Source organism: Abramis brama (genome assembly GCF_963993115.1).
Source record: "Abramis brama genome assembly, chromosome: 8".
Lineage (NCBI taxonomy): Eukaryota > Metazoa > Chordata > Actinopteri > Cypriniformes > Leuciscidae > Abramis > Abramis brama.
In genome coordinates, this window is record NC_139970.1 from 42176009 (window position 1) to 42190925 (window position 14917).

At 35.5% G+C, this 14917-nt stretch overlaps 2 protein-coding genes across 4 annotated transcripts; one reads left to right on the plus strand and one right to left on the minus strand.

The window, feature by feature from the left end:
* Positions 1-873: 873 nt before the first annotated feature.
* tmem169b (transmembrane protein 169b) lies at positions 874-6695 on the minus strand. Of its 3 annotated transcripts, none has more exons than XM_084123235.1 (3): positions 6573-6695; positions 5012-5287; positions 874-3567 (listed from the first exon to the last, which is right to left on the minus strand). In XM_084123235.1, exons 2-3 carry the CDS (start codon positions 5244-5246, stop codon positions 2951-2953), a joined length of 852 nt encoding a protein of 283 aa, XP_083979361.1. In that variant the 5' UTR covers positions 5247-5287; positions 6573-6695; the 3' UTR covers positions 874-2950. The 3 variants fall into 3 exon arrangements, with proteins under 3 accessions (XP_083979361.1, XP_083979362.1, XP_083979363.1); XM_084123236.1 differs by having other exon boundaries at positions 6614-6688; XM_084123237.1 differs by having other exon boundaries at positions 5012-5337; positions 6573-6639.
* A 574-nt stretch (positions 6696-7269) lies between these two features.
* On the plus strand, positions 7270-14908 carry LOC311088365 (uncharacterized protein). The gene is made up of 14 exons (XM_084122404.1): positions 7270-7446; positions 7547-7603; positions 7751-7877; positions 7969-8058; positions 10491-10678; positions 10795-10828; positions 10922-11003; positions 11136-11271; positions 11373-11422; positions 12091-12296; positions 13612-13756; positions 13844-13885; positions 13965-13995; positions 14612-14908. Exons 1-14 carry the CDS (start codon positions 7398-7400, stop codon positions 14755-14757), a joined length of 1383 nt encoding a protein of 460 aa, XP_083978530.1. The 5' UTR covers positions 7270-7397; the 3' UTR covers positions 14758-14908.
* The last annotated feature ends 9 nt before the right edge of the window (positions 14909-14917 follow it).

Genomic DNA, 14917 nt, shown 5'->3' on the forward strand with positions numbered 1-14917 from the left:
AACGATTGTTTACCTCAACCATAGACTGTAAAAAAAATACCTCAACCTGTAAGAGAAGCGCTCGGGGATTATGCAAAACATTGGAGTAATCAGTATGCTTGAATACTGAATATATCTGTTTGAAGCTTCATCTTATACTAGATGAAGCATGTTCTATGTGGGTCAAACTACATTCATATATCCAGTCATAACATGAACATTACAGTATCCGCAGGGCAAATCACATGGCTGGATAGACATGCAATGTCATGCATGTAGCCTTTTGAAATTGGGTGTGATTGTTTTTGATGTAGCCTATGTGATTTCACCAAATGCATCATGTTTATAGATCAACATTACAACATTCAATCAACAAATACGATTTGACGGACAAGTTTACAGTTTATGCCAAGTTTAAGCTGTAGAAGTAGAGTTGATGCTTCTACATTGGTGTTATTGTTTTTTTTCTTTTCTTTCTAAGGTACGTAAAATATATTTAAAAGCCTACACCTGGCTTAATCTAAACCCTGTCTGTGAAACCAGGCCTATGAGTTTAACAAAGGTAAATTGTTTGCTTGCATACAAAAAAGGCCTTTGGATTACAAACTGTTTTTAAACATTAAAAAAGTTAGTAAATGATTACGTTCTTGTTGTGAAGAAAAAAGAAACATCAAAATATATTTTCCTTCATCACTAATGCATACAACAGAGAGTTAAACCTGGTGAGCAAGGGAAAAAAAAAAATTTTTTTTAGTATTACTTTCCTACAATACTTTTTTTTCTTCAGGCAATTTCATCTGTAAAATTCCTAAGTTATAAATTCTGCAAAGGATTTTCAACATTTTTTGTTTTGTAGATCACAACAGACACACAAACCTGACATGAAAATACAGGAATATGACTTTTATTGTCTCTTCTGAGCATTACTGCACAATGAAAGTGCAAAGTCAGAAACAAAGGAAAAAATACAAAAAGTTTACACAAAATTCTTAACTAACCAAACACATGTTAAAAGTAACACACATTTCTCATAATGCATTTGATTTGAAATTATTTAAAATGTTCTTTTGAAGCCAAAGAACTGGTTATGAACATATTTTTTGGAATAACTGTCTGCCCCATATATAATCATAAACACACACACACACACACAATGTTCTGCACATAAATTCTCTTCGGGATTCGTCGTTAGTAAGCAAATTAAAACTACTTAGTATGCAGGGCTCTCACAATCTCACAAATAATCAGTTTAATTGCATATATATATGGCTTAGTTTTACAGGAGGTTATGAAAAGCATGTACTCCGCTGTTCTTTCCTTAACCCTTCTGATGTACAGAAAAACATTTTTAATTAAAATAAAACATGCAAACTGTTAAAATAAATGGTAACACTTTACAATAAGGTTCCATTCGTTAACATGAAATAACAATGAAAAATACTTCTAAAGCTTTCAATATTTACTAATAGATTTTTAAAATCAATAGTTGTATTGTTAATATTTAATGGTTCTGAGTCAACAATGAGTAGATGTATTGTTGTTATTAAGTAACGTTAATAAAGATTAATAAGTACTGTATTGTTCGTTAGTTAATGCATTAACTAATAGGACCTTATTGTAAAGTATTACCCAAATAAATACAATAAAACAGAAAAGAATAAATATTTTAAATACACATCTTTAAGAAAGTTTGAAAGTCTGACATACAGTATGAAAACACGGTTTCATAAAAAACAACAGCTGAGGGTGTGTTCACACTTGGCAGGTTTGGTTCGATTAAAACGAACTTGGCTGCGGTTCGACTGTAATATGAATGCAAAGACATCTAAATTAACCAAAAACAGGACGTGATGTCACAAGATGTGACCCTTAAATGCACAGAATGCTCAAGGATACCTGGTTCTTCTCATTATAGGAGCTAAGTTACCCAAAAAACCAATAGAACTGAGCTACTAGTGTGAACACACCCTAAGATATAAGCTATAAGAAAAACAAAACAAAAGTTTGGCCCAGGATCCTAAATTAATACTCGCCAAGTGGCAATAAACAGGATCACGCTGAGCCCTGTGAGTGCTAGAAATCAGGAATGGTGAGAGAACATTGTGCTTGGTATGTTTTTCGTCTTCAAACCAAACTTGGGTCTCCAGCCGACAAAGTTTAAATCCCGTCTGGCTAGTGCTCTTCCCATAATGTTCAGGCATTAGGTCAGTAGGTGGAGATTAGGAGGAGAGTCATTGGTGGCTGTTTAAACACATTTGCAATCCAGTGAAAGCAATCTAGTCGAATGTGTTTTCAACTACCTTTAAGGCTTAATATAATTTAAACGGATGAGTTATAAAACAATTCACCCCCCTCACAGTCGTCATGAAGGGCAGAATTAGCTATATAGACCAAAACCACTTTTTGCACCAGGCTGTAAACATAGTTTTTTCTGCTGTAAAGTTGGGCATTTTAACATGGGGGTTTATGGGATTGAATCTCTTTTGGAGCCTGTCTCTAGTGGCCAGTCGATGAATTGCAGTTTAAGTCACTTCCGTGTTGGATTCAAGAGAGACAGGAAGGTTGCCGCTTGCTTCAAACCAAACTTGGGTCTTGAGCCGACAAAGTTTAAAACGTGTCTGGCAAGTGAGCTTCCCATAATGTGTACGCATTAAGTCTTTTGTGGCTGTTCGAATACATTTGCAATCCTATGAAAACAATCCCAAAACAGCTTTCCTGTAGCTCAAACAATAGAGCGTTGGCGCTTGCAATGCCAAGGTCATGGGTTTGTTTCCCAGGAGTTTTTAACAACCTCTGGAAGTGGTCAAAAGTGGACAAGCTCAAAACGTTTTAAACCCATTTTACACCTGTATCTAGACCTGTCCACTTGTGATCCGATCGATCAAAACGCATCTTAATACCAGGTGTAAACAGGGCATAACACTCGCCAAGTGCCAGTAAACAGGACCGATAACCAGCTGAGAAAATCTATTCACACCGAGGATGTTTGCAGCGACTTTCCCTGCAGACTCCCAGAGATTGTGTCCGAGTCCAGCAGCTCGACTATGCTGTATGGTGAACAGTCCTCTAAACCGAGCTTCCCACAAGCCCACCCGCAGAACCCCTTCTCTAAATCCCTGACGGACGTCCACCACTCGCTGAAAGCCCAGGACACCTGCACCACGGCCGAGTAAAGAGCCAGCGACAGAGACAGCGTCACGATGAGCACCGGATAGAAGATGATGAGGAAGGGGCACACCGTGATTTTGTGGCAGAACGTCCGTTCCTCGTTGTACACCAGGAAAATATTGTACCACGTGAGAGTCCCGTAGTAGAACGAGGTGATGAAGGACAGGACGAAGACTACGGGAGCACAGGAGAGACTCCACAGGACGACGTGAGGACCCTGAGACACGCCGAATCCACACGAGCGACTCGATCCGTCTCGAGCGTCGCATTCGGCATCCAGCCGCTCCTTTGACCTCGCCATCTCACGCAACTCTCTCTCCGTGAGCGTCACGTGAATGTCCACCATCTGACCTTTCTTCTTTCCACGCGTGATGGTCCCTGTGAGCGTCACGTAGCGACTGTCTGGAGGCACAGCCCAGCCTAAGGAGGTCAAGACATTTAATTTACAATGAGACCGAATGCATTCTGTCTAATGCATTTGCTATTATAGGACAATTAATATTCAGTATATTATTGATTTAACTGCGCTGAGTCTGACACTATATCAGATGAGAACACAATTGGAGCTGAACTGAGCTGAAAAATAACTTAAGTTTGCAACATCAACACTTATTGAACTGAACTGAATCAACACTGAACTGAATTGAGCTGAATAATGACACGATTGTCTTCTGTAGTGCTGAAATCAGCTTGTTTCATAATTAATTTTCCTGTTTATTACTGTGAAGCTGCTTTGAAACAAGCTGTATTGTATAAAGCGCTGTAGAAATATAAATGCAACTTAAATGAGGAATCAAATATTTCTTGACCTTTTAAGATAAAATAGTTGAAAACACAACTTCTTTAGTAACTTTCTGAACTCAAAACTTCATCCTCTTATGAAGAAATAGCATTTTGTCGCTGTTCGATGAAAAACGTACCTTCACTTTTAGCAATTTCAACTTTTCAGCAACTTTTAACAAATGACAGAAGGCCATGTATGGTTCTGAAAGTGAGTGGCTAATTATGTTACTTTTAAAATTTATTTTGTAAGATTGTTAATAAGAAAAAGTGTTTTTTCCATGCTCTTTTTGACACATTTTTGTTTTGTTTTTTGCATCAGAATGCACCGATTTATTGAAACTAAACTGCAAAAATAAAAAGTTTTGGTTAGGATAAGGCACAAAATGTTAGTGGGTTGGTAAGAATCATTAATGTTTTTGAAAAAAAGTCTCTTCTGCTCATCAAAGCTGCATTTATTTGATCAAAAAAAGCAGAAATATTGTGAAATATTATTATAATTTTAAATAAGTGTTTTCTATGTGAATATATAGTAAAGTGTAATTTATTCCTGTGATCAAAGCTGAATTTTCAGCATGTGGTATTTTACTCCAGTCTTCAGTGTCACATGATCCTTCAGAAATCATTCTAATATGATGATTTGATGCTCAAGAAACATTTATTATTATTATTATTATTATTATTATCATCAATGTTGAAAACATTTGTGCACATTTTTGTGTAAACCGTGATACATTTTTTCATCACGATTATTTGATGAAAAGTTTCAAAAGAACAGCATTCACTTGAAATAGAAATCATCACTTTTAATCAATGCATCCTCTCTCAATAAAAGTATTATTTAAAAATGTTTAATAAATCATACTAACCCCAAACTGGTGTAGGTGTAGTTCATTACATTACCTATTTATAACCACAAAGTGTCATGATACTTTTTATCTTCATTTTGAACAATATGTTTGTTGATTTTTAAGCTTCCCTTTGATATTTTGTTTAATAATGGGAAGACATTCCTGCACTTTAAAATGTGGCTTATGTGTCCAAATCCTTTTTTTTCCCAGGAAAGAGAGATAGCATGCTTCACCTTCACTGCTGGGGTTGTTGAGAAATGTAGCCCCTTCTTCAGAGTTCCTCTCTCCAGCTTCACTATCTGCTCCATGCTCTTCACCAGCGGCTCCCTCTGGATCCGAGCGGTAGACGATGATGGACTCCGGCCGGTGTTCTCGCTTTCTCCTTTTCCGTCGAGTGCTGGTCCCACTGATTCCTACATCCATCTGCCCATCCGAGACCTCAGATCGAACAGACTCCAGCTGCTCCATGCTCCGGTTTACTGTCTCACAAGCTTTGAGAAGAGCTACAACTTAAGAGAGAATATGAAAAGGCTATTTACTCCATTCACACACGATAAGCCTGTGAGAAAGAGAGAACATCATGATGCACAGTTGGCATGCATTCAATCAAATGGGAAAAATTACATTATTTAGTCTCATTTGAACTAAAAGGTAATGTAAGTAAGTTTATAAAAGACAAGCCTTGTCAAGTTGGGGCAAGTTGTCAAATTTTTCAAAATGTTATAAATGTATTCACAGTGTAATATCCGGTAGGGGTGAAGGTGTATTAAAACTTTTATTGATTTTCCTGAACAATAACAGTGAACATGTACCAGTGTTGTTATTGTTAACTAAAATGAAAAATAAGTTTTTGTTAATTGAAAAAAGTAGTTCTGTCAAATCGATTAATCGTGATTAATTGCAACTAACATAAAAGTTTGTAAATATATAATATATGTGTGATATATGTGTGACACACAAACTTTTATGTTAGATGTGATTAATCACGATTAATCAATTTGACAGAACTACTTTTTTCAGTTAACAAAAAAAATATTTTTCATTTTAGTTAATAACAGCACAAAAATAAAGCTGATTAATCGCACCGATTTGATCGATATGAACATAAAAAGTTTGTTAATGTATATATATATACACACACACACACACACACACACACTCACACACAAACTTTTATGTTAGATGTGAATAATCGATTTGACAGCAATAAAATAAAGTACAATAAAATATAAAAATTAGAAACTGGAATAAAATAACTTCTAAAATTACTAAAACTGAAGTAAAAATAAATTAAATCTGAATAGAAAAACTGATAAAAAATTACAAAAGCACATGACAAAAAGACAAACTTAAACTAAAACGAAAATATAAAAATTAAAGCTAATTTAAAATATTAATAATTGCTAAAATAGTATATAAATAATACTAAAATAACACTGAAATATATATGTTTTTGTTGGAAACAACACCCTTCCGTCAGCGAGCTGGGTCTCAATCAGCTCTATTGTCAGAGAAACAAAGACATACAGGAGACAACGGAATCGCACTGTCAATCATAGGATTGTGTTTTAATAAAATAGCGTCTAAAACTAAAAATCCTTCATTTTTAATCCCATTGAGATAGCGGTTTATTTTAAATCAGTGTATTGTAATGCCTGAGCGTCAGGCGGAGGCTGTTTTTGTCTCAGCTTATCCGCTCTGGTTTTAATAATCACACCCTGATCTACTGTAAGAAGCGTCTTATTCACAAACACAAGAAGATCCTGCTTAATTCATAACCTTATTCGCACCTACCAGATGCACATGCATGAAAGAACCGCTGTGAAAACTCTTACGATGAAGTGTTTAGCTTGGTTAAATGTCCAACAGCAGCCGCCATACAGATGCGCCTGGGCCACAATGTACACAAGTCCCGCCCATTAACTCTGGAACGCCCAATCAGACGACGATAAATCGAAGTCCCTCCTCCAGCCAAATCCACTGTAAATAAAATTGATGAGAGTAAATAAAATTGATCCACTGTAAATAATAAATAAAATAGATAAAATATTTGAACTATATGCAGACGTACACACAAAAAATACTGATTGTAATAATAAATGTAGCAATAAACGTAGTAGTATTTCACCGGAAAATCGTTTGTACTGCTAGCATTTATTATTACAATCAGTATTTTTTTCTAAATATTATTTTTAAATTGCGTGTATTTGTGTGTACGTCTGCATTTATTTCAATATGATATCATTATTAAAAACTTTGATTGCACATGGTTAAATCTGTTTCATTATTTATTCAGAAAACAAGTAACGACTTGTCTCACGCCAGGCTAACCAAATTAACTTATTTAATAATTTTTTTATATTTATTATTACATTTATTTGAAACTGATCTGATTCGCGAGTATGTCGCATAGACTGTATGTCGTCATCACACATGAAATTCAGAATCTCGTGCAGCAACGGACGTTTTAACTGACGCGCTCGAGCTCCGTATATACGCACAATATTCGCCTTTCAATTCCATATTTGAGTTATATAATATATCAAGACTGGAAAATAGGTCTATTTACGTGATATTTGTGGTATTTTAAAGACCTGTGTGTGTTTTTATCGGGTTTGAATGGAGGAGCAGACGGGAAATCAACTGGACAACCTGCTGCTTCAGTTAGGTGATGAGTTCGCTTCATTAAATCTTTTTATTTTTTTTACATACCGGTTCTTTGACAATTTTAACTTGATATGTACTTTATACTGTTTTATCTACGACAGGTATAGAGACTCGAGAACTTGCTCAGAGGAATAATGACCTTAAACAACAAATACAAAGTAAGTTTTTAGGAACATCTCACTGAAAACATTGGATAAGCCTTGGACAAAAAAGCTCCCCTAATCACAAACACACATATAATAATAATAATAATAATAATAATAATAGTTTGTTTTCATCAAATGTTCTGTCTGTTTTGTTTTTAGTTTGTGAGTCCAACATTCAGGAAAAGAAGGATTACATTAAGACAACACAACTTACCATCAGCAAACTCGATGAGGAGATCCAGCAAAAACAAAACACTGGGAAGTTTATCAAAGAAAACACAAAAAAGTATGGCAAAGTGTGACTGACAATATTTTTATTTTCCAATCTCAAACTTAGCATAATATAGTTTAATATGAATATTTTGTTCTGTTATCAGTCAACAGAGAACAGGAAATCTGCTGCTTCAGTATGAAAAGACACTGGAAGCTGAGCTAGAGAAGAGACAGAACAGCTATAAGCAAGACATGTAGGTTCAACATGAAGTACCATCACGGTGTTGTACGGTGACGGAGAGAGCTCAACAAGACACATGCGACTAGAAACAAGTAATAAAAACTCGTTGAGTGTTTTAGCGCAATTTTCTGACCTCATGGGATCACAACACTAAGAGATAGTAAATCTTTTCCTGGATTTTTTTTGTGCGTTCCCGAGATTAGACCTTCCTTAACATAATGCCGAAAACCCGAAGTCTCTAGGTGGTCTGGTTGAGGAGTAGATAGAAGTGCAAGATTGGTGCGCACAGACAGAACAGAAATCATGAGTTAACAATCGCAATTTTGTCCGGTGGAAAATTGCGCTAAAAACACCAGTAAATTAAGAAAACATCTTCATTAGTTTGACAACACATGTGCTCCAAATACTCACACCGCAACCAAATACAGAAATGAGCTGTAAATACTCACAACACAACAAATACTCACAACGCAACCAAATACAGAAACACGCTTCAAATACTCACAACACAACAAATACTCACAACGCAACCAAATACAGAAACATGCTTCAAATACTCACAACACAACAAATACAGAAACATGCTTCAAATACTCACAACACAACAAATACAGAGACACGCTTCAAATACTCACAACGCAACCAAATACAGAAACATGCTTCAAATACTCACAACACAACAAATACAGAAACACACTTCAAATACTCACAACGCAACCAAATACAGAAACATGCTTCAAATACTCACAACATAACAAATACAGAAACACGCTTCAAATACTCACAACGCAACCAAATACAGAAACATGCTTCAAATACTCACAACACAACAAATACTCACAACACAACAAATACAGAAACACGCTTTAAATACTCACAACACAACAAATACTCACAACGCAACCAAATACAGAAACTCGCTTCAAATACTCAAAACACAACAAATACTCACAACGCAACCAAATACAGAAACACGCTTCAAATACTCAAAACACAACAAATACTCACAACACAACAAATACAGAAACACGCTTCAAGTACTCACAACACAACAAATACTCACAACGCAACCAAATACAGAAACACGCCTCAAATACAACACAACAAATACTTACAACACAACAAATACAGAAACACGCTGCAAATACTCACAACACAACAAATACTCACAACGCAACCAAATACAGAAACACGCTTCAAATACTCACAACACAACAAATACAGAAACACGCTTCAAATACTCACAACACAACAAATACTCACAACGCAACCAAATACAGAAACACGCTTCAAGTACTCACGACACAACAAATACTCACAACGCAACCAAATACAGAAACACGCCTCAAATACAACACAACAAATACTCACAACACAACAAATACAGAAACACGCTGCAAATACTCACAACACAACAAATACTCACAACGCAACCAAATACAGAAACACGCTTCAAATACTCACAACGCAACCAAATACAGAAACACGCTTCAAATACTCACAACACAACAAATACAGAAACAAGCTGCAAATACTCACAACGCAACCAAATACTGTTTCTGTATTTGGTTGCATTGTGTGTGGCACATGTGTTGTCAAACTGATGAAGATGTTTTCTTAATTTGCTGGTGTTTTTTCTATTTGTATGTGTTTTCTTCAGTTGCAGCGCATTGAGCTCTCTCCGCCACTGTAGTGTTGCGCTTGAATGAACTTAACCCTGACATAGGAAAAATCTATTAAAAACTAGAACAGTTTATTAAACATTTAGAGAGAAAAAAATCTATAAAAAAAAGATATTTGACACACCAGGCTTTTATGACTCATAGTTTGATATAGTTGGAATATGGATCTCATACTCAAGGAGGAAAAACATCTCAATGTTATTCAGAGGTCCAAACTGAGCAAAAATTAAATTAAATTAAATTCTGATAGCTTGTAATGCAAATCAATGAGATCTTTATAACAGTATAATAGACTACTTATATAAAATGCATATACATATCAGTTTTTTACCCAATAATATATCTAAGATGATTTATGATCAAAGATCTATATTTCAAAACATAATAATGCAATACAATGATGATTGACAGAAAATTAAATGTTCCTCAAAAGCCTGATGGATCATATTTTATACTTCCTTAAGTTGATTCAGTCCAGTTAGTGTTCATTTTGAAATATTACTAACGGAATAAAAAGTTTTTCTTATGTTTACTTTATAAAAACCAGCAAAAAGACACATGAAGCACGACCTGAAGATTAACGTTTTCACAATTATACTAAAAGGCCTTTTACTTGCTAAAAACATAAACTATAGGCATGTAGTCGATTGTGTGCGACATGTTTTTCAGTAAAGTTCTGATCATGTTGAGGCCTTAGAAGAAATTCACGTATCAAACATGATACAGTAGGCTTTATAAGGCTAAAGATGTTTGGTCTTTGAAGGAAAATGTTCCAGGAGAGAATCGAGAGCTACAGGAGTGTGTTTCAGCAGTATAAGGATCGATACTGTCAGAGCTCACAAGCTCAAAAACTGCTGAAGGCTCAAGCTGAGAATGAGGAAATCGAAAGGAGAATGAGAGGAATAGAAGAACAAATAATGGAGAAGGAGAGAGAACTGACAGCAGCTCTAGGTAACTCTGTCCTTAAAGTAACGGTTCATTCAAAAAAAAAAAAAAATCATGTTGTTCCAAACAACAGAAATAAAGTTTAAAAGAATAAAACTATTCATTCAACACTTTTTTGACAGGTGAGGAGGAGCCAGTCACTGATGGGGCTGACAGGTATTTTATCTTTACAGCAGATTTGTTTTGTTTTTATCAGAGGTTTGTTGCATTCGTCTAATTAACTTTTTTCTGAAATCGCTATGAAAATAGTAAGTGTCTAGACAATGACGGCCTACAAACTGAAAGCGAGTCGTTTGATGAAATGGTCCCTCATCAAGAGCCCATAACGCAGGTACTTCAGCTGTTGTCCTGAAACTGCATGCACAGCTCCATCTACATTAATTGGGAGAAAAAAAAAATATTCAAAATGGTTTGCTTCTATTTAATACTTGAGAAAAGTTATTGTGAGTTCTGTAACTTTTAGAGGCCTGAAGAATACGCAGATGAGCGCATGGCTGCTGAAGATCCTTCTGAGGCGAGTAAGGTTAAACCTGCAGAAAGTGAATCTCAAATGGACACATTTGCCCCCAGCGTATGGACAAAGAGAGAAACTGTAGAAGGTAAACACCAGCATAATATTAATATTTTGAAAGCATCACAAGATAAACCACAATAAGCACACAGATTTATTGATCACAATCGAGTTTTCCTTTCATTATAGATCAAATGCAAGAAGGCGATCAGAGTCAGTCAGTGAACGTGAATGAACCGGTATAGTTGAAATACAGACAACTTGTTTTAAATTATTAAAATATTCCCCACCGGTCATGTTTGTAATAATTAAGTTATTTTTATATTTTTGAAAGAAGTCTGTTCTATTCATAGATCACATCTATTCATGTAATTTTTTACATTTTCAGCATCATTACTCTAGTCTTCAGTGTCACATGATCCTTCAGAAATCATTCTAATATGCTAGCTCCTCAATTATTAATTATGGTTCTTATTATTAGTGTTGAAAACGGCTTAATGTTTTCATGGGAAACCGTGATCCTTTTTTTCACAATTCTTTGATGAATAGAAAGTTCAAAAGAAATTTTATTTGAAATAGAAATCACATGATGTCTTTACTGTCACTTTTGATCAAGTTGATGCATCTTTGCTGAATAAAAGTATTAATTTCTTTTAAAAAAAAACTTTTAAATTGTATTGTATCACAGTATTCCATAAAATAAAGTAGTTTTCAACATTGATAATCAGAAATGTTTCTTGAGCAGCAAATCATCATATCAGAATGATTTCTGAAGGATCATGTGACACTGAAGACTGGAGTAAAGATGCTGAAAAGTTTTTGCTGTAAGAGACTTCTTTCAAATACATGACTTTTGACCGGAAGTGTACTGTATGTATTCTTATAATTTCTGTTTGGATGAATGCAGCAGGGGAATGTGAATGTGTCATGTGCTTTTGAGCTCATGGTGGAAATATCAGAAGAGGAGGAGGAGGAGAAGGAGGAGGAGAAAGATAGTTTGGAGGCGACCACAGCAGAAACTCATGAGGACACAGTGACTGAGGGTGCCGTCTGCCCTCCTCCCTCACCGGCTAGAATTAAAGCCACACCGACCACCCCGACCTTCTCCTTAAAGTACGACCTGACCTCAGTGTTCATGATGGAGCGCACTGCACCTCTATATGCTGCCGTCTGTCACTTACATTAGTCTAAAGTCAACATGAAACAACATTTGCAACCTACTTTTCTTCATGCATTTTTCAGGGATACACCTAAATTGTGGTGCACAACTCAAGTCAGCTTTATTTCTATTGCGCTTTATACAGTACAGATTGTTTCAAAGCAGCTTCACAGAAATAAACAGAAAAATAACAGAATCAAATATGAGACAAATTCTGCTGTAAAGCAGCTCTAAAAAGACAAGTGTCATTATTCAGCTCAATTCAGTTCAATAACTGTAAAGTTAATCAATTATGAAACAAGTTCAATTCAGCCATAAACAGCTCTACAGAAGACAACACTAGCCGCGTTTTCATTACAGATTTGCACCAAAAAAATTGTGTTTTTTTTCTTCTAAATATCGATAAAAAACTATTTCGAAATGACAGCGTTTCCATTAACCGATGTTACGCAACTAAACGCCATTTTTTCCTCTCATGATAAGCCATTCCAAAAATCATGGTGACGGACGTTGGTAGGTTTATATATATCACATTATTATTATTAATGGAAGGAGACGTATGTGTGTTATCCAATCATTAATGGTAAGGACAGACCCTTATACTGTGAGCAGCTCATATGAGGTGTTTCTGGGTGTTTCTCCCTCATTTCTGCTTCGAGGTCTTGATTGTGGCATTTCTTTGAGGTTTAGAATCCAGTATTCCTGTAATTCTTTTGTCTTTTATGAATTTAATAAAGAACTGTCTCGTATTCTGTCCAAACACACCGCGTCATCTACGTCAGCTGACCTGGAAATGCGCAAAAACTGTTTCCATTGCAGTTTTGCGAAATATTTCTTTTTGAATTGCCTGAAAAACCACCTCATGCGAGCGTAAAACTATTTTTGCGATGAATGGGAGTTTCTGCGAAACTGACGTGTTTCCATTGGGCGTATTTTCAATTTGCAATTTCAATTTGCGCAATTTGAAGGGTAATGGAAACGCGGCTAGTGTCATTATTCAGCTCAATTCACTTCAAGTTTTGTTCTCATCCAATAGTGTCAGTGCAGTCAAATTAGTAATATTACTGAATATTAAGTGTCTTCTAAACTAGTCTTTAAGTGCAGGGATTGTGAATGTCAACCAAAAAGGATTTAGAGGCAATGTTTAATCTTGATTTTATTTGCTTTAACATGCTCTGATGATGCATCATTCACAAGAGCAGGGACATGTATCAGAAAGTAAACACGTTTTAATAGAACTATTTTGATTACTGTTCGATCTGTTAACAGCAACAGTCCCAGATGCTCACCTGGACGACAGGAGATCTCGGACACCAAGTCGCCAGCTTTCGTCTTCTCCATGATGTCTGGTCCAAACACACCTGCGTTCTCCAAGCTGGGCTGCGACTTCGACGTGGGATCGGCAGCAGAAGAGGTGAACTTCAGAAGCTGGAAGACTCACACGTGCATTGTTTCATTAAAGAGTTTCATCATTTAATTTGTGTGTGTGTGTGTGTTGTAGGCATCTCCATTTAACTTCACAAGCTCCTATTTCAGCGAAAAGGTATTTCTGGAGAAATGTTTGTGTTTAATGGCTGAATGTTTGAAATGTTTGAAAGCTGATTTTGTATTTCTGGGAACAGAAGTCACCAGGATCAGCACCCAAGTTCTCAGGTGAAGTATGATTCATGAGTAATATCTACACTACCTGTCAAAAGTTTGGAATAATTACGTTTTTTTCAAAGAAGTCATTTATTATGAATATCAAAAATACAGTAAAAACAGTCATTGTCAATATTATAATTCAAAATAACGTTTTTCTATGTGAATATACAGTAAAATGTAATTTATTCCTGTGATCAAAGCTGAATTTTCAACATCAACGCTTTTTGTGGGAACCTTGATAATTAAATGTGATTATATGTGAAATATTTTTTGATGAATAGAAAGTTCAAAAGAACAGCATTTATGTAAAACAGAAATATTTTGATCAATTTAATGCATCCTTGCTGAATTCTTGAAAAAATTAAAGAAATGCTGAAAATTCAGCTTTGATCACAGGAATAAATGACATTGTACAATATGTTCAACATAGAATACGGTTACTTTAAACTGTAATAAATATTTCACGATATTACTGTAGTTTTAATAAAGTAAATGCAGCCTTGATGAGCAAGAGACTTCATTTAAAAACAAAAAAATGATTCCAAATTATAAATTATATTTAGCCTAAATGGTTCTATATACATAAGTCAAGAGTCTAGAGTTGATGCTGTTGTTTCTCTCCAAGGTTTCCTGTTTGATGAAGCCGAGAGTCGTCAGGAGGAGTTCTCCTTCTCGTTCGGGATGGAGAGCCCTCAGAAGAGCTCATCCACACAGGACACTTCAGGACCGGCTGATTCCTTTCCCTTTTCATTCAGCTTTGGAAAATTATAACTTCACAAACATAAATCTCATCCATATAGCCGTACTTCAGAGATGTGTTCAAACGTCTGTTGACGTTACATTCTACACTATATGTTGTATGTTTGTTAAATATATGTTTATAACAGTTACACACGGCAATATTTACTGCAGATTCTGCTCTTTTTGTTCA